Source organism: Juglans regia, chromosome 1 (assembly GCF_001411555.2).
Source record: "Juglans regia cultivar Chandler chromosome 1, Walnut 2.0, whole genome shotgun sequence".
Classification (NCBI taxonomy): Eukaryota; Viridiplantae; Streptophyta; class Magnoliopsida; order Fagales; family Juglandaceae; genus Juglans; species Juglans regia.
Window position 1 is genome coordinate 41134456 of NC_049901.1, and position 20322 is coordinate 41154777.

Below are 20322 nucleotides of genomic sequence, written 5' to 3' on the forward strand. Positions count from 1 at the left end.
TGAAGATAGAAATTGAGTTGTTAAGGAATGAAGAAGAGCTTCGAAGAAGAGATGAAGAGATTTGAAGTATAAGTTGGGAATCCACAACGACCAACTTGATATTCAAAGGCAACAAGCAGAGATCCGACGTGAACGCACACTACTTAAAATCTCATGGATTATTTTTATATTAATTTCATTGTATTGCATCTGTAAACAATGAAACCATATTACTCGAGGGAAATTTGTATATACTTTTGTGGCTTTTGTTGTGTATAACCTTAAGTAACTAGTTGAGAAATTGAGTTGTAAATGATGCATGTGCATCAATAGTCTTGTATATAATTTCAATGTATGAAGCTTGAAATGTGATTTTTATGAGACAATTTATTATTTATACCTTGGTCATGAGTGTCATAAATTGATTATTCTGACATGAAAAATAATGAAACAGGCATTATTTGTCCTCATGAAAGTACTTTAAACAGTTAAACAGATCATGGCAAATTGTTGGCAAAAAGAAACCATCCACAAATTACATGGAAAATTCTACAAAACAGTAACATAACTTCAAGTCTCTGATTTCACTTTAACAAAATATAACTTCATTAGTGTCCCTGATTTCACTCAACAAAATATAATTTCATTATATACAAGATTCTATTGCATATACCAATAGCATACTCCCTACTTCACAAGTATGACTTAACACTTACAACTCAAAATCCTAACCTCCCATCATTACACCAATCGAGTCATAACATAAACAAGTCATAACACAAAATTAGAAAGAGATGAAAGTATTTTAACATCTTCATCCTTGCACATGTCCATGATCTTCAGTCCCATCTAGAGCTTCATATGTGTCATCCCCAAGTTGGGTTTCACCAAAGTCCAACACTTTAGTAGTGTTTTGAAAATGCTAAAAATAGATACAAAAGTGTATGGGTTAGAATCATATTGTGAACTTCAAAACAATAAAAAAAAGTTAGAATAAAAAAGTAAGACAATAGAATCATGAACTACCTCAAAGACAACACTCTCTTGTGTCCCAACATTTGTTTGCCCAAATAAATTTATGCACGTGTCAACCCTGTCGATATCTCTTCCATGTGGCTACAGATCAATAAAAAACCAAATGAAGTCTAACAAACAAATATTGAAGAGATAAAAATATCAAATATTCATAATGAAACACTGAGTTGACCTGTTTACGTTTTTCCTTTTGAGTAGCCTTCTTGGTTGTGGGTTTGACTCTCTCAATCATTGATTTTTTCCTGAGGCATGGCTGTCTCCCTTTGCCTCTAACTACAAGGGGACTCAGGACTTTCTTTGAATTCCCAGCTGTAGGTGCATCGACAGTTGTATCTGCAACATGTTCCAAGGGTCGTTGGGGCGACTTCTTCGTGCGATAGACGATGTTCATTGCATGTAACTTATCTATCATATCATTAGCATGCTCATCACATGACGCTGCATTTGTGGCAACGTCATAGCATACCTTTAATATTTTTTTTATAAGTTCAGAAGAAAAAAAGAATGTCAAAATCCCACCACGTAACAAACCACGACCAACAAAATCAACGTGAATGTCACAAAGTGAAAAGAAGAAAATGACATACCTTCAATATACGTGAATACCTGCTCACTTCTGGCCTTGCATCAACTGAGTCATAAGTACTTCGTATAAAAGTGTATGTCCTTTTAATGTCCTTCCTCCATCGATCTAATATATACTTTTCTGGCACCTTTTTCACTTTGTTAACTCTCATAATGGCTAATGCATGTCTACACAATATCCCTCTCATTTTGAACAGTGCACATGAACACTTCACATCAACTTCAGCCTCATTAAAATACACCGTTTGGGTTACCTCCTTGATGAAATCATCAACACAAACTTCATCTTCTACATGGTACGTTGCAATTACACCATCCTTCCGGTGTAGAGTTGGAAGAACACCAATCATTCCTATTACTTCTTTTGGAACTTCTCTAAATTTAGAGTTGATGTATGTGGCTTGAAATATCTTCTCAAGTGGAGAAATAGAGACTGCAGGAATTGTGACGTTGAATGAGTGAAAATCAGTCGCATTTTCATTTTCAATCTTCTTCCTCAATGCATTATCGAATTGATCAACAAATTCTTTTAAGTTTGTCCTTGCATGAACATACCCGTCAAAGAATGCATTCATGCTCTCACTTCGTTGGATTGTACTCATTCCAGCCCAAAAAACTTCTTTCAAAAATATCGGTGCCCAATAGGTACGCTCAGCATATAAACTCTGCAACCAAGCATTCTCCTGCAAGTTGTATGTTGTAATCATCACTTCCCAACATTTCTCAAACTCCTCTATTGTTTGAGAGTCATACACACACTTAAGCAACTGACTTTTCAACCCATCTTTGTATGCACCATGTGAACCGAGTTTTTTAGGTACTTTCTTCAGTATGTGCCATAAACAAAATCGATGTCGGGTATTCGGAAAGACAAGTGCAATTGCATTTTTCATGGCTCTATCTTGATCTGTGATAATAGCATTTGAAGCTTCACCATCCATACAGTTCAACCAACTCTGAAACAACCATGTGAACGTTTCTGTATCCTCATTAGAAATCAATCCTGCCCCCAAAAGGATTGACTGTCCATGGTGGTTTACACCAACAAATGGTGCAAACGGCATCCCATACCTATTTGTCAAATAGGTGGTGTCAAACGTGACAATTTCACCAAAATATTTGTATGATGCCCTACTCCGTGCATCTGCCCAGAATATATTTTTCAACCTCCCATTATCATCTATATCCAGTAGTGAAAAGAATCCATTATTCTTGTATTGCATCCTAGCAAAATATTCATGGAGGGCTCCAGCACCACCTTTCCCAAGTCGAATGTGGCATGCCTTGTCAATGTAGTTACGACAATTTTTTTCATTGAATGACAAGTTCTCAAACCCACCTGCTTCTTGCACAAGAGCGGCGAAGCTCTTGTTCATTCTGATACCAGCTTGATCCTTTGTATCTAACATTCTCTTAACAGACAAACTCACTTCTCTATTGCAGCGGAAGAACCTCGATTTTTGTGGACTTAGTCCGTGATTGTGGGTATTGTGAACAGTCAAAAACTTCAACACACCTTCAAAAAACGTAGCATTTATCCTTGCATTACAGCCTATCTTTGATGTCGGATGTGGTCGAGCGACATTTGTGGTCCGATTCTGTGCCTTCCCACCACGAGCACAACCCAATGTGATATATCTGAGCCTCCCATTCTCAAACCTATGACTCCTTTGTGTCATTATCTCAAAATCGCATTGTTTCCCATAGCTTTTATAGTAAGAAATTAACTCTTCTTCAGAGTTAAACACCATTCCCAATTTCGGCTCCTCAATGATATCGGCCCCCCCTTCAGTATGCACTGCAATTTCTGTCTCGGTCTCATTGTCATCTTTGGATTCAGAGGGCGTAGACAAAGTTTCAACCTCCCTCGAGTCAGGTGTTGGCTCTTGAATTTCTTCCACATGGCTTGAGCTTGCAGTGTTTAAACCAATCGGAGAGGAGGTTGATGACTGAAATCCCAAAAAAAAATTACATTCAGCTGACAACAATATTTTGGATTATTTAAGCATTTTGAAAAATACGTACGCTACTTAAAAATTTAACTCATCACCTGACAAGTCTATGGAATTGGGTTGGCACTAGGACGAGGTAAGAATGGTGGGAACTAAGCATGTGGCATTGGTTTATGGCCCTCATGCATATAGCTTGAGAAATCTGGATAAAAAGACATTGGTATCACCTAACATGTAGATCAATAATGACAATTAACCAAAAATGTAGTAATAAATATAGACATTAATATAAAACAAGTTATGTATACATTAATTCAATCACCTAATGCGCGCGATCGACCGATCGATCCTTACAAAACATGATATATATATAGGTAATAATTAATTATAATCAAATAAAATTAAAAATCTATTTCATTAGCTAAGATTCTCTTAATGATTGTTCATATATATTATAAGCAGTACAAGCAGTACCTACCACTACTACTTTCATATATATATATATATATATATATACACACGTACTAGTTCAACCAATTATATAAATATATATATATATATATATATAATATAAGGCATCTAATTATATACACGTACTAGTTCAACCAATTACAAGCAGTACCTACCACTACTACTTTCATATATATACACACGTACTAGTTCAACCAATTACAAGCAGTACCTACCACTACTACTTTCTTGTCTCAAAAAGAAAGCATCTAATGTTATTTTTCCAATTAATTCATATCTATATATATAACAATTCAAACTAAAATGGTCTAAAGATAGATCAAAATCAAAATTAAATCTATTGGCTGGCCTGCTCAAAATTTTTTAAATTCATAATACCTCAGTTGCAGGATTGATAGATGTATCTATGCAAGGAGGTGTTGAAAAATATGTATAAAATGGTCTTGGTATCATCTGATTTGATGAATTTGTTGATGGATTTGTGGTAGGAGGTGTGATAGGAGATGCGTGCTCTTTCCCTTTCTCCATTAGAATACTTTGTTGGAAGAGGAGCCACTATAGACTTATTAATTTTGTTGATCAGTGCTTGAATGTCCTGCACAAGAATAAGAGTGTAAACTGGAAATTAATCCAATACAATCACTAAATAGACAGGACAAAGCTTTTAACATACTTGGGATTCCAAATCCAAGCAATGGAAAAAAGAACTTCAAATATTTGAAACTTCTTAAAAATCTCAAACTAAGTTCATAACAAGTTGATATTCTAAATTCTAGAAATGCTAAACATAGATAGAACTTTAAACAACTAATTTTTCATTGACAGCTCTACTTCCCCTTTCCCACCAGTCATGTGATGTTTTTATGTTCTTCAATCGTTTTAACCCTTCAATCAAGATATATTGTGGAAAACGTTGCCATAATATGATTTCCAACTCAATTATGAGATCCATAATGAAATGAAAGTTCATTAGTAAGGAGGTATTGAGGAATCAAGACTCTTATAGAAGTGATTTTCCCAATAGCCTATAGCACAATTAAAAGGCATATCAAAGTGAGATTTTGAGGAATCAGGACTCTTCTAGAAGTGATTTTCCCAATAGCCTATAGCACAATTAAAAGGCATATCAAAGTGAGATTATGGGCAATAATAAGCATTATTCTCTCATTCAAGGAAATCCTTTACCTAATTTAAGCTTGATGTAATCTTCTCTCTAGAAGAAACATTGGCAGTGAGTAGCCCATAGCTGGGAAACAAAACAGGATATTCAAAGAAGCATGAGGCATGGCAGAGAAAATATGAAACATTATTCAAAGAAGCAAAAGGCATGACATCCATAAGCATGCGGGCATAACAAGTGCGCATCACATAGAAAAATATGAATTCACCAGCCCATCTAACACATACTAGTTCATTCCACGGTGGGCAACTCTTTTAGAGGAAAAGCTCCTCTCTTTTTCACTCATCATGGCTTATATTTAACCCATTTTTACGAGGGTTTTAACACTGAATCATGCTATTTTTTTTGTACATTCAGATAGTTCACATTTTTCCCTCTAAAAAATTTTTGTTGCAAAAATATAATAAATAAATGTGTTTTTGTACACTTACTTCAAATCAATCTCACCATCGCGTGCAGATGAAGAGATTTGGGGAAGGCTTCGTTGAGAAAGAGATTTGGAGAGACAGAGGGGAGCGACTATATGAAGTGGGAAGGGAGGGAAGTGAGCTGGGAAGGGAGATGCGGGCTGGGAGGGAAACAGAGGGAGACGAGACTGGGTTTTCCTTTTCTTTTTATTTTCTAAATTTACTTAAATGCCCCTGCTTCTGCCATGTCATCTCTCGGTGCACAAGTGGTACGCAGAATGGCTTGTACCTAGCAGAATTGAAAGTTTAAATGGAAAAATAGGTAAATTGTGGGTAAAAAATATAATTTTTCTAAAATAAATTTAGGAAGTCTATCTTACTCGAGAATATTTTGGGGGTCTTATTCGAGGGCTCTAGCTACGCTCTAGCAAAAGAAAAAGAGCCATTTGGAGGGCTGGGGGGATGGGTGATGGTGAGTTGAACAAAAGCTTTGCCAGCTCCTCTACATTGGTGAATAGGATTTGAAAAACCTGCATCTTGTTTGTTCCTTTTAGTTGTTATTATTGAATATTGAGTAGACATTTTATACATACTTTACACAGAAATAGAAAAGAAAAGAAAAATCCTCAGATGCATGAAATTAATGAATAAATATGCATGATTAGGCTGTTCTTTTGCATTACAGCTTTGGCCAAGAAAATATTCGGCTTAATTGTGTTGTCATTTAACTTCCATCCAAATGCGATGGTAATCAAAGTGTTTAGACTCTCTCTCTCTCTCTCTCTCTCTCTCTCTCTCTCTCTCTCTCTCTCTCTCTCATTTTTTCAGTTCTTTTTAAGAGTCATTTTGCCTGGACCTCCAGGCATCATGATATTTGTCTGCGCGGACAAGTTTACAGGAAATTAGTCTTTTGGTTAGTTAGTGTTATGTCAAGTCAGATGGGTTGGTTCCGGTGAATTTATGTCCCAAAAATGGGTGAACCATTTATGACCTTGTGGATTATTTCGGCCTTTATTATTTCAACCTTTTAGAAAGTGAAAAAAGCATTTTCCATTCACTTGTTGCTGAGAAAATTTATTTGGGAGGTTCGAGGAGGTAAGCATTAAGCATCCTGCATCAGCATATGTGAACAGAGGAGCATCATATTTACAGTGACAGTAGGGCATAATGGTACTATGAGAGAGAGAGAGAGAGAGGGCACAACAACTGGAGCTTGTGAAGAAAGACGTGTTCTTGTCTCCACAAGCTGACAAGTGACTTTGGCCAAATTGCCATGCAGGATTGAAACATTACCCATCACCCCCAGTCTTCCCCCACATTGCAATAAATTTATATATCTTTGCATTTCCTCAACCCTGATTTCATGGCAAAATGTCTGTGAGAGATATTACATCTCCAACGACCAATTTCTCCGAGAGATCCGCCAAGAGAACGGTCAAGAAAGTTCAAATGACCACTTCAAACATGCAGAAGAAAAAAGAAATAGTTGCAAGAAACAAAAAAACTCTAGCTCTAGACTGCATGACAACAACATATTCGAACAAATTAAACAAAATAAGACCAATAAATAAAAAGAGCAAATTCGTAAAGTGAATCAAATACAGTAGTGATACATACGAAAGTGCATGTTCTCTATTAAAAGGGGGCTAGGCCAATATGGCCCGCTGAGCTTTAAGAAAATCTCACTTATGATCGGTAGAACGTGGGTGTCTTTTTGTCCCTCTTTAATGAAGAGTTTCAAAGATAACCACAATGCATAATTCTGCTGCAAACGACACACATGGGACTGAAAATACAATATTTATTAAAGTTCATTTAGAAAGCTATAGAAGAAGAGCCAGCTTTTGACCTCAGTCTACAGTCCTAAGAAGGAGAGACCAAGACTTGAGTGAAAGGGAGTCCTAGGATCTGGTGAAGAAAGAAGAAGGAAAAATGCAATGGCTTAAGGCGTGGGGGAATCTGTTTGGGTGGTGGCACGCGAACTTATCGCCTCAAATCATGAGTGTGTAAGAAAGAGAGGGAATAGAGTGTTTTTTTTATTAAAAAAAAAAAGCCCTTTTAATAAAAGAGTCTTTTGCACTTCCCAAAAATCTTTGAAGGAGAATAAGAAAGTGGACCTTTTTGAATAAAAGAAAGAGTGGGGGTGGTGAAGAGAAAAGGGCAAGCAAAACCCAAGGGCAATGTCTCCTAATGCAGGCCCAAGGCAGGGCTTTTTTAGCGCCGGTGTCCCCGCTTTGGGTTGTTGCCTATTTCGCCCCTTTGCTTTGTGCTAAAATGTGTCTGTGAAAGCTAGCAACTTTGTGCGTAAACCCTTCCATTCCCGAACTTCTTTCCAGACAAATCCCCTTCGCTGACATTCTGCACTCCTGTTCCCAAGATTCACTCTCTCTCTCTCTCTCTCTCCAAACGAAAAGGCAAAGACAAACACGTACTTTGACCATCTTTTGCTTCTACATATAGTGATATAGATTGTTAATAGCTATTTCGGAACCTAATACTACGTTGTACGTACATCCTACCTCGGATGGTATAATCTCGGTGCTTTAGTTTAGACGAGGGATACTATTTATAAAAAGCTAATAACCCTGGCCTTTTTTATACCTGAATAGCTTCACTTCTAGTTAAATTTGAATGTCTGATCACTTACAAACTGGGCATGGTACGATAAATTATTTTCCATTTTCACATACAAATTCATTTTTGTATTCGAGTGGATGGGGTTTGTTGGAAAAACTGTTTTTAGAGGTTACAAATAAAGCCAACCATCTTATTCTCTGCAGTATATAAATAATTCAGATACAAGCATGATACAAAAAGGTGAGGGTTAGAATAACAATGGAAAAAGATAGCAGTACAATGAAAAGGAGTTGTTTGGGTTTTCAGGTGGAGAATATTTCAGGTGCATGCGCAAGAAGGTGGAGTTTGATTTCATTGAGTACAAATTAAGCATGGCAAACCCTAAAGTAAGTTGTGCTCCCCCATGACATCATTCCACTCACCTTCTTCACCTTCCCATCCCGAGGCAGAACCTACCAGTATACATTCTCTACCTTTCCACCCTTTGCTCTTCAGTACTCCATTCCTCTCTCTCTCTCTCATGGCGATGGTCATTCTTAGTTATACTTTCCCTCCCTCTCATATTGATCTCCTCAATGTAGATCAGTTAATGTTTCTGTGGCTTAAAATGTGTGGACCATGGTCATTATATCTCTTTGGATCATAGTACTTAATTCTAAGCAAATGCCTGTTCTAGCTTCATATTTAAGCATTTCTTTTTTGAAACCCGCTTTCATACTTTGGTTGTTTTCTGTTATTACTGTTTCATACATACATATATGTATATATTGATGACATGCACACATTCATACATATATACATACATACATATGTTGGAAGTGTCTTGCATGTGTCACTATTTTAGGAGCTACATATATATATGTGTGTGTGTGTGTGTGTGTGTAACCCGTATCATGTCATGCATCAGAGCCTTGATCTATAGAAATACAATAATGATTCGAAGACCCACTACTGGGGTTAATATATATTGAACAGTATTAGAACTTTATATGCACTTTTCCTTCTTGTTTTCTTTCTGATCATCAGCATCGATCCTTCTTATAGCTAGCGAAAGGACATAATCACAACAAATGCATGCATTGAAAATGACACGATTTGCTTGCACAATATAAATCATGATTTGGAGATCCCACTTCACCATTAATTACACATTATCCTTCAACCACTTCTGACTTCCTCCACCAGGCAGCGACTTCCCTACCATGGGTATAAACAAAATTATCTCTTTAGGCTGAAAATGGGACCATATATATCTGGTACGTACTATTCTTTAGTGAAGTGCTTTTTTTCCTTTCTGGTTGCTAACCTGCTACCAGGCTGGCCAGCGAGCATGAAAAGCCCACAAGACCTCTGCAAACTCTTTAGTCCACATGGCTTGATCAGAAGATCGGCATGCATTCATGGAGGAAGCTAGAACTTTTGCTTTGTGCTGTGCTCTCTTTTCTATAAGAGAGAGGACGTTGGTGTGGATGCTTGGGGAGCAAAGAAAGCGATGTTGGTGAGGTTCAATCCGATGACTACTTTACGAGTGCAAGTCGTAAGAGACATTTCAGATTGAGCCGCGCCAATATCACTTTCAATAATATGATCAGTTCCTCGATCAATTGCTTTCCCTCTCGATCCCAGCCTGATCGGTTTCTCTTCAGACCTTGCATGGTTTAGCTGCTCTCATATTCGATCAATTTTACATTTTTGCATACTATGGCAATTTTTATTTTTTTTTGTCTTAATGATCATGAGACCAGAATTAGTTTTCCATATTCTTTGGAAGTAATTAAATATTATATGTGTATTTTTTTAAAATGTGTGTATGCTATTGTATGTTAATTGCATTATTAGCAGTTATTTCAGTTGTAGAAACCCATATTCCGTCGAAATGATATCTTGATCAACAAGTGATGATCTTCAAGATATTTCACTTTGGAAGTGTTACACCATGTGAAAGATATCTTATAAAAGTAAATCCACAAATTGACATGACTTCATATGATATATATGTTAGATCTAGTACGTATTTTATAATAAAAGTAATTTTATATATATTACATCAAATCTCGTCAGTTTATAAATTTACTTATATGAAATCTCTTTGTATCTAAAACATTTGATCTATTTCACTTTTTAATAATTTCTGTTATAAAGAAATGTACATAGTCGTGTTATAACTCTGAACGTATACTGCATGCAGTTTCTAAAGTAGAAATCTCTCTCTCTCTCTCTCTCTCTGCTCTAATTTATCTATAAAACAATGGCTTTTTAATTTGTTGAATGGTAATTAATTAGGATCATTGAATTTTAGTGTGCATAAGTATTGAACTAATTAAGAGGAATTTTATTCATATTTTTTAACCATGTACCATGATCATTTCGTCGTTTCTTGATCATCACCTGTTATCAAAGGATTAAAAAAGAAAATAAATAATATTTTCTTGAGCTAAAGTCTCATTCCTTTTCAACTAAAAATTAAGCAAAATTAAAAAATAGAAGTAGTTTCACGGATCTGGGGGGCCGGCCAAAGATTTTTTCCTAGCCTATCGAATCTATTCATGCATGCATGCCCCATGTATATATCTTATGTCTAATTTATTCTTAACGTCTAGCTTCGATCTGTCCATAATTAATTAAGTTAATTTAAAATTAATTTTGTAACACGATAACATGTTCTGATTGGTCATCGTGGTCATAGTACTATTTTTTGTCAAATACATGAATATATAGCTATAATATTATAGTCTAAACACTTTCGTAAAGAAAGAGAAGAGGAAAAAAAAAGAAGTTAAACAAAGAAAATGTACGTCTAGAACTTTAATATTGTCCCCCTATTGGACATATAACCGTACGTCTCCGTCTTCAAAGCCTGGCCAACCAACAAAGAAAGAAAATACAAAGTCTCTCTGACTCTTTGACCTCTTCTGAATTCCTCACAGTCATAGAATGTGTAAAGCGGCCAAGATCACGACCCAAACCCTAACCCTTGCCAGCTAAAGAAAAAAATGGTTTTGTCCATCAATTAATTAATTCGGGCTCTGATCAGGAAAAAGATAAAATATATTATATATGGCTCTAAAATGAAAAATCAGAAAATCTTCTTTGGAATGGTATATCAAAGCTAGCTGCAGGTAGGAATCGGATTTTTTGGCGTAATATATACTTACGTACTGATCAGGGCATCATGAGGCCGGAAGGACTCTCCGGAGGCACAGGAAGGTGGCGTTTCATCTCTTCACTGAGTGTTTGGAAGATTTTCTCATACCAAAGCCTGCCTCAACAGCCGCTCAAACTCTCTGTTCTCAAATTGGATGGCTCCTGTTTTGGTAAAGATTTTTTTTTCCCCTCATGATTGTATATATATTCATGAAATATTATCATGTATACAATGATCATGCCATCATGCATGCATGCATGTAGCTGGGACGGACCTGTGTATGCAGTTTAATGCATGCGTGTATGTTTGAGTACAGAATATGCATGTATTTATATATCATGTACGTATAAGATTGTTAATTTTGAATGTAATTACAATTTAGAAAAATTTTAATGCATGTCAAGCAGAATTGCTAGTTGAAAGGACGGCGACAGTAGCAGAACTGAAAGAGGCAGTGGAGGAGGTTTTCAGTCGTTCACCAGATGATCATGGAGAAATTCAGATTTCATGGTATATATATATATATATATGGTTGTCATTGATCTTGTTTGTGTGTGTGTGTGTTATCCATGTAATTAATACTCTGGAACAACGTCATGGTAAATTAATACTCTCAACTTTAAATTTTTAAAACTTCTAAAAACAGCATTAATATTTGTGTACAGGACTCATGTATGGACTCATTTTTGCTTATGCTACCAAGGTCAGAAGCTAGTAGATGATAAAGCATATATCCGACTGTATGGAATCAAGGATGAGGATCAGGTGCAGGCTTATATATTTTTCACCTAGCTAGCTTCCTGCTGGTACTGGGAGTTTAAGAATATATATTAGCTAGCCACTTAATTATATAAGGATATTTTATGGTTTCTTGAAACGTACTCTCTGATGCTAATTCCTTTCTAAGCTGCAAATAGAAAAATATTTCTATACATATTGTTTAGAATGTTGATTACTTATATATATATATATATATATATTAATTTTGAGTAAAACTAGATAAAATTTTAAGGTGTACAAGTCTCAATACAGTTCATGACGTACTCTCTTGAAAAAAATGGGACCCAATATTATAAATTAAAAAATAAATTTTTTTTATGCGAATCTTAGATTTGTCCAATTTTTTTGAATGGAGTGCACGGATTGATCGAGCTTGTATCACAATAATTTACTCATGTGAATGCATATGGGATCATATTAGATCAATTGCTGATTAGATATTTTCCTACCCTTTTTGGCCTATGATATGCTTGCTTTTTATAATTGGCTAATATTTTTATCTTTATTTTTATTTTTTTTTCTGGAACAAACAGATTTATTTTGTCCGGCATCTTTCAATTAACTATGGCCAGGAAAAAGGCTCGTAGGGGTAGGATGAATCTGGCAGAATGATCACTTCATATATATATGCACAGCTTTTTTGAAGTCTTCTCTACAAGATCCACATCATGAATTAGTCGGCCTCTACTAGTTCATATCATGTGTGTACTGTGGAAATTAAAGCATGCAGCTTCTAGGCCATTCTCTATCATCATGAGTTGGCACGAGTACGTACGGAAATGGAAAAATGGATGAAAGATGATCGATCATGATTCTCTAGAGGTTGAGTTTAGGGTCCAGATGAAGAGAGAAATAAGTTCAAAGGTGAATCGTAAGGAGAATACTGTTCATGAAGATCATCACAAATGCTACTTCAAATCGCCAATTTTTATGAAATCTATGGCAGGGGCTAATTCAGATCAGGATCTGGAATTCAAGTGATTGAAAATTGGCAAACTTCTTCAAGGCTGCATGTTCTTCATGCTCCAAATTGCGCGCGGTGCGAGGAAGAAGTGATCAGATCACGAAGATGCTGCATGCAACTAGCTAGCCTAGCTAGCTGGATTCACTACAACGGAAATATGCTTTTATGGACATAGATTTTTGGTACGTAGTAAAAAAACCAATACATTGTCGTAGTGACTGGTCCTTTCGGAGGGCTTTGTACACGACCACGAGGGTCGATCGATCGGGTCGCCATTAATGATGATCATATCCTCAGCTGAGTATATGAGCTGCGCGCACGGGAGATCGAAGTACTGCTGGGGCGAAACTACGTACACGTACGTACGTTTTAAGAGCAATAAACATGTTTGGAAGACCCTTTATCGCTAGGCTTACAAAATGGTTCTGGCATCCACCAAATACTTCATTGACTACAATTTTCTACTACTTTTTTTAGGCTTACTACTGCTAAGTGCTTGGTACGTTCGAGCACTAGCTAGCTAGTCAAAGATTATATATATTTAATTTGATTCGGAAATAGAAGCAAGTCGATTAAATTACTATTCGCGAAGGCATTTATAGTATTTCAAACACTTGATCTTTAATTACTTCTTTTGGTCATCGACTCATGAACAGCATAATTTGCTTAAAATTTTCATTGATCATAAAGCAATAATCATCATAGATCATCACATCTTTAAGACTACTTATTCATCAAGATGATCGAGAAGTACTTCTGCTGCATAAAATTATGAGAATCATTCTCAACATAGTATATAATAACAATACTCCTTATAATCTCCCTGATCTCAAAGTGCTTCATTGTTGTTCTCCTAGTTTGGATCTGCGCGCTCTCGTGCGTGAGGAGGCCCTCATGCCCATAAATTGCCCAAGTCGATATTTTTATGCAAAAATAAATAAATGAATGCATTGAAACCATCAATTCAAGGGGGCCGGCTTTGTTGTTTTCAAGAGATCAGAGCATCGCATCGGCCTTAATTTATCTTAGCATCCGTTAGGACCATTGCCATCTAATTTCTTGCTAATCAAAACAACCCCCTGCCAGATGAAGTCTTCATGAGCTAGGTAGGACTCTAAGAATAATCTACATAGAAATATATATATTATGGGCTGGTGGAGCGGTGAGCAATTTCTAAAAGGAATCAGGATAAGGTTCTCTGATCAAGATGGAGTTACTTTGCTCGGTACATCCGTACCATAGAAGTTGCTGGATTAGGAGATATATGAATATATATATTTATATATTCTCCAATTGAAACTAATAATTAGCTTGTTGGACTCTCACTGGATTACGCCTTAATTCTCCAACTTATTTCGTAGACTCACAGCTTGAAGAAAATTGCTTGAAATTTCCATGATCAACAAGCTGGAGGCCAGGTAGGGCACCGATCGAGCTGTATTAATGTTGCCTGCTTCCGATGTTTTAATTTTGAATATGGTCATGATTACACCTGCATCGAGCTGGATGTTTATTAATATCATGAAATTAATGACGTCAGGGTAGCAATTGAAATGATGGCTAATGGTCACGTAATAGCACGATATTAGGTGACTTATATCATATATATATATATAGTTCTTACTGATCTTCTTGCAATAGCAGATCGATCATTATGATGATCTGTACGTACCCTATGAGAGAAAAAAAAAAGGGAAAAAAAGTAGATCATGCAAGGGTCGACATGTCTAACCATTTTCACCAAAAGAAAACACACAAAATCCGACAATCATGCAAAAGGGAGGCAATTAAACATACTTTAATTAGTTTTGAAAGATCGATACAATTCGGACTGTTCAACCAGACTATACTCGATCGACATTTCTTCATTTGAAAGGCACATCTTTGACCTACGTACCAGGACTTGCACAATAAAGGCATGCAGCATGCTAGCAGCTTGTCTCAATTTATAATTTCCCAGCTGGGGGAATATTCACCAAAGTGCATGCTAATTTCTTTCTTTCAACTTATTCTTTTTCCTTTTTTATTTTTTTGTAACGAGGTAATTAAGGAGATCGAGACCCTTTATTGTTTCCTTGCGTGAAAACATTACAAAGAAGACGTCGACACTCTCAAGTACTGGGGAATTGCTTGGCAAGGGTATAATTGATGTTGTTCACCAGCTGATAGCAATAAAGGAAGCTAAGCTAAAGAGTGATACGTCCCACAAAAAGTAATCCTGGTTAAGCCTTGAAGTAACATATTGAAGAAGAATTCCAGTTGGTATAATTAAACTGAATTTAATATCTAAATATCCAACTCTCAAATCACTAAACTCATTTAAACTTAAAACTTCTTTATACATGGAACCCACAACCTTTTTCAATTCAACACCTCTTTACATGCGAGACCTATAACATTTTTCAACTTCTCATAAATACATCTAAACTTATCTTAACATTCAAACACATATAAACTTATCTTAAGTTGGCTCCACAAAATCCACTTCACCATTTCAACTCATTACTATTCATAAGAACTCAATTTATCTCAACTCAATTCAACATCCAAACGGGATAAGAAGACTAAAATTAACTAAAAGAGATCCCAGTGCTCTTATATATAGCACAGCTAAAAGATACAAAGGCTGGACGTTTTCCTCGTTGCTGGAGAAAAGAATTTAAGGCTAATTTGACATTTTAAAAAAAACATGCTAAGGAAAAATAAATGCCACATGCCACATATATTTATGCTGTGCTTTCTTTTATGAATGAGATATTTATGCTATATTTGGTAAATTTCTGGAACGGTATGAAATTATAATGCGAGTTCTGACTTGAATGACACTTCTTATGCCATGAGATCAATTGAATCAGGGCAAGGTTCTCTGATCAAGATCCACTAGAAACAAGAGTTGCCTACCAATAAGAAAACGAAGGCGTATATAATACCTTAACTAACATCTTATAGAAGAATGCAAGTCCCAGAAATCAAAGCAATTGGAAAAATCAGGTGGTTGCAAAGAACAACTTGGAAATGATAAGTTTTATCTAATTACAGTATATAGCTCAATTACAACACAGGCAAATCGCGACGAATGTTCTAAATTGATGGTTAGCACTCTAATGTAAGGGCCTAGGAAAAGGAAAACTGATGTACCTTTCCTCTCCCGTTGTCCCTGCTGCTCTGGCAAGTTTCAAACACCCAAAAATTATACAAGCTTGAAATATGTTCGTGACAATTACCCAGTTGAAAGAGATGGCACGCGGCGAGCCTTTGTTTTATCAAATAGTACTTGAGCCAATCAGGAGAATTGGCTGCCCATCATCTACAATGCTGCTTGCCAATGTTCAGTGGAGAGTCTCTGATGTTCTTGGATTGGTTGTAGGTGAGCTGTGGGGTTCCATCTTTTTTCTTGCGTCTCCCTTGTTGGGATAGACGAGAATGGTTGATAGCAAGATCGTTAAGATCTTGCAATGGAGTCAGAACTTTAACAACTTCATCCATTGTAGGGCGGGATTTTGAGTCCTTACTGAGGCAGTTGAAAGCCAACTGAGAGACTTTTTGCACCCCTTTAAGAGAGTAACTCATTTCCAAGCGAGGATCCACTATTTGATGAAGCTTTCGCTTGTCAGCTAGATGTGGCCGAGCCCATACAACGAGATTTTGTTCTCCACTAGGGCGTTTCTTGTCCATTGATCTTCTGCCCGTTAAAATCTCGAGTAGCACGACACCAAAACTGTAAACGTCACTCTTAGATGTCAAGTGTCCTGGAAAAAAAAGACATAAAATTGGATAATTTGTTAGATCTCAAACTTCTTATGGTACAAGAAAAACACACACACACACACAAGGGATGACTTGCTTGTGAGCTAAGGACCTGAAACATCAGTTTCCACCATTTGAACTGCATCAAACTAATATTTCTAAAAGATTTCTGGTGTTGCAGGATTAACCAATTAAATTCATGGTAGATAACAATATCATGATCAGATTGATATGAAACATCTCATTTTATGAATTTAGCAAAATACCTTCACATGGCTGTTGAAGGATGACATGGTATTCATGAGCTACTTATGATCATACAAGGTCAGATAAGAAAACAAAATGGCTTAGAGGTCTAAATACTCCAGCTTTGTAGTATTTCTGAACTATGTGCTGTGTGCCCATGCACTGATGCAAGCACATTCAAAAGGAATATATGCTTTTCAAATTCTTAAGTTCTTAAGTTAGAAATCAGGCCAAGTGGAAGCCATTCATCCTCGTTAATGAATATCTTGTTGACTATAGAGATGACAGAGGCTTATCACCAACTTCAGTGCATGAAGTCGTCACATTTGTTGTTATACCAGTCGCTCACTATATCCTGTTATTAAGCTCTGGCCATTAATAATTAACTTCATCAAAACCAGTGCATACATATTACCTGTCATTACATACTCCGGAGCAGCATATCCATAAGTTCCAACAACCCTGGTGGAAACATGTGTTTTGTCTCCTTGAGGCCCAGCTTTGGCTAGACCAAAATCTGAAAGCTTTGCATTATACTCCTATGGAAAACAATCCATATTAACAGCTCAATCCAACAAAAATCTGAACTTCATCATTTGCAAATACCATTACTGACATACCGAATCAAGCAATATATTGGATGTCTTGAAGTCTCTATATATGACTGGTTCAGGGCCATTATGGAGGAACGCCAGTCCCCTTGCTGCGCCAAGTGCAATCTTAATCCTACTGGACCATGGAAGAGGTATGGTCCCTTCAAAGTTTTTGAAAAAATCAGCATTTCTTTAACAGTATTCAGTTCGGCATTTTAAATATGAATTCACTGAAAGCAGTTATATTTGCTCAATAAACTGAAGGCATTATGCTTAATTTAATAATCCATCAATCTTTTATCCAGTAGAATTGCAGTAAGAACTCAGAAAATAACAATAGAGGTCCATACTCTTAAAAGGGAAAAAAAAAAAAAACAATTTTAAACATGAGAACCTTTCAGATGACATGCTCAGCTATAAGAATTAGGAAGAGAAACTAGATACAGAAGGGTGGAAGACAAATATTTGAAAAAGATCACTTACATACCGAATCAGACCCCTCTAATTAAATTTTAGAAAACCGGGATGCCAGAAAAATTCTCATGGCCGTTTTTTTTTTAATAAACACCACAACGTAAAAGTTTTAGCAAGATGAGTTGCAACTAGACTCACTTCTAAAAAGATGGTTTTCAAGACTTCCACGGGTCATAAATTCATAAACAAGCAGCCGTTGATCATCTTCACTGCAGTACCCAATAAGTTTAACAAGATTAGGATGGTGGAGCTGTCCAAGGAAGTCGACCTCAGCCTGCATTAAGCAAGTGTCACGGTTATACTCCCAATTTCCATCTTCTCATTAAAAATCTCTTTTTGACATCAATCTACTAACCCAAAGCAGATATTCTACTAACCAGCCATTCTCTATGGCCCTGAAGACCGTCTGGCTTCAAGCTTTTGACTGCAACTGTAATTCCCGACCCAGGCTTCGCTGGTGCTGTCCCATTTTCCTCAATCCATCCTTTAAACACGTATCCAAATCCACCCTCCCCAAGAATACTATCAGGTCTGAAATTCCCAGTTGCAGCTTTTAGTTCCTGAAAAGAAAACTGAAGCAGCTGGCAAGGAGTTTTGCTTTCTGATGATGGCGGAACAGGATTCTCTGAAGATAGCTGAGCTTCACCTGGAGGACAGAGTTCTCTGTTGCTGGCATTTAGATAACGCGTTTCAGTAGCTGCATTGACAGAATGAGTGTCAAAAATTCTGATTCATATACAAGCCCTTCATACATAAAATACATGACACCTCAAATTTGCTTGTTTTGAACTTTGAAGTCAAACATCAAGATGTAAAGTCTGCAGAATGAGGGTGAACTTTGCGCCCAACATCTCTACTGGACTGGACGCAGAAGTACTGAAATTTTACACGTATTGGGAACACGGTGCGATGCCAAGTGGAACGAAACCCTCGTGACCTAGAGATTGTAAACTTTTCAGAGAGATTAATTAAGCACTGCGGCTTTGGATGATTCAAAGAACATAATTATGCAGCAACCGGAAGAAAAATTACTAGAATTTCAATTGTCAAAACTCGGACAGAACAAAAATCACGTTTCCTGGTAGCTAATACTCAAAGACAATATATCAATAGAATCATTATCAGAAACCCAGCTTGAGATCTGTTGTTCTCTTCACATATGCATCATGATTTCACCGTACAAATGAGTTTTATCATGCTATTTTGAATGCAAATTTCTGATGGGTTAGAGACAACAGGAGAAGCGAGTGTTAAATTGACTTTCAAATCCAGGCACCAGAGGATCTATGTTGAATCATTTGAGAAATTGAGGATTTCGAGAGAGAGGGAGAGAGAGCCTCTCCCAGAAAATAAAAACAGAGGTAGAAAGTGTCTCACAGAAAAATAAAACCATTGAAGACCCGGTATGAAGGCACATACGAAGCATTTCTGGAATAACTTCTATGCATCTTGAAAATCCAAAAATTAGTAGAAAGCACGAAACTTGAATTCCAAAACAGATTAGAAGAACCTTGTTATGATACCTATACATATACCTGCATCATAAACTAGACTAGTACGAGGGATCGTATTGACAGAGTCTTTAGAAGCAGTGGGCTTGCAGGCACCTCTAACGCCGCGTCTCAGCACAGCCCAGCACCCGCACTTTTTCTCCATAGCTCTCTTGCAGGTTCTCTACCATTCATGGGCAATTGCATGAGATGCGAGAGAGTCGTGAGGAATCAGCCATGAGGAAGCGAAGAGAGGAGAAGGGAAAGAGGTAAGTATAGAAAAGAGTAGAAAGTGAAGGAGAGGAAGTGTTATTGTTGTTGTTGCTGCTGCTGTTGGAGATTGCAGGCATCATCATCGCCATCATGGCAGTGTGTACAAAAAGAACTTTTTTTCCCACCACTTTTTGTGTGGGGGATGGGAATGGGTCTCTCTTTCTCTCTCTCTCTGTTCTAAAGTGACAAAATTACCAAAAACATTATGCTGTCTCTTGTATGATTGTTTTAACATGACAAAATTCCCCAAAACATTGTCTGAGAATGTTTTTGGTGCTTGAGGGCAACCTATCAATTAGCTTTCAAGAATATTTTTGTTTCTTTTGTTTTCTTCTATATATTAACTAAATGAAAAAAGAGATTTTTCTCCTGACATCTTAACTGATACTTGAATACCATTTCGAGGAAAACAGTCAATCCTTAC

At 36.7% G+C, this 20322-nt stretch overlaps 3 protein-coding genes across 4 annotated transcripts; 1 reads left to right on the plus strand and 2 right to left on the minus strand.

Annotated features, from left to right (window-relative positions):
• Positions 1–1740: 1740 nt before the first annotated feature.
• Positions 1741–4550, minus strand: LOC108995593 (protein FAR1-RELATED SEQUENCE 5-like). The gene is made up of 4 exons (XM_035691371.1): positions 4401–4550; positions 2272–3548; positions 1854–2139; positions 1741–1767 (listed from the first exon to the last, which is right to left on the minus strand). Exons 1-4 carry the CDS (start codon positions 4548–4550, stop codon positions 1741–1743), a joined length of 1740 nt encoding a protein of 579 aa, XP_035547264.1.
• Positions 4551–11036: 6486 nt separating this feature from the next.
• LOC108995617 (U11/U12 small nuclear ribonucleoprotein 25 kDa protein-like) lies at positions 11037–13541 on the plus strand. Its single transcript, XM_035683801.1, has 4 exons — positions 11037–11500; positions 11739–11841; positions 11997–12096; positions 12645–13541. Exons 1-4 carry the CDS (start codon positions 11359–11361, stop codon positions 12696–12698), a joined length of 399 nt encoding a protein of 132 aa, XP_035539694.1. The 5' UTR covers positions 11037–11358; the 3' UTR covers positions 12699–13541.
• A 2494-nt stretch (positions 13542–16035) lies between these two features.
• Positions 16036–20072, minus strand: LOC108995654 (receptor-like serine/threonine-protein kinase At3g01300). Of its 2 annotated transcripts, none has more exons than XM_018971247.2 (6): positions 19659–20072; positions 18513–18832; positions 18274–18409; positions 17689–17822; positions 17484–17607; positions 16036–16824 (listed from the first exon to the last, which is right to left on the minus strand). In XM_018971247.2, exons 1-6 carry the CDS (start codon positions 19789–19791, stop codon positions 16379–16381), a joined length of 1293 nt encoding a protein of 430 aa, XP_018826792.1. In that variant the 5' UTR covers positions 19792–20072; the 3' UTR covers positions 16036–16378. The 2 variants fall into 2 exon arrangements, with proteins under 2 accessions (XP_018826792.1, XP_018826793.1); XM_018971248.2 differs by having other exon boundaries at positions 19671–20070.
• Positions 20073–20322: the final 250 nt, after the last annotated feature.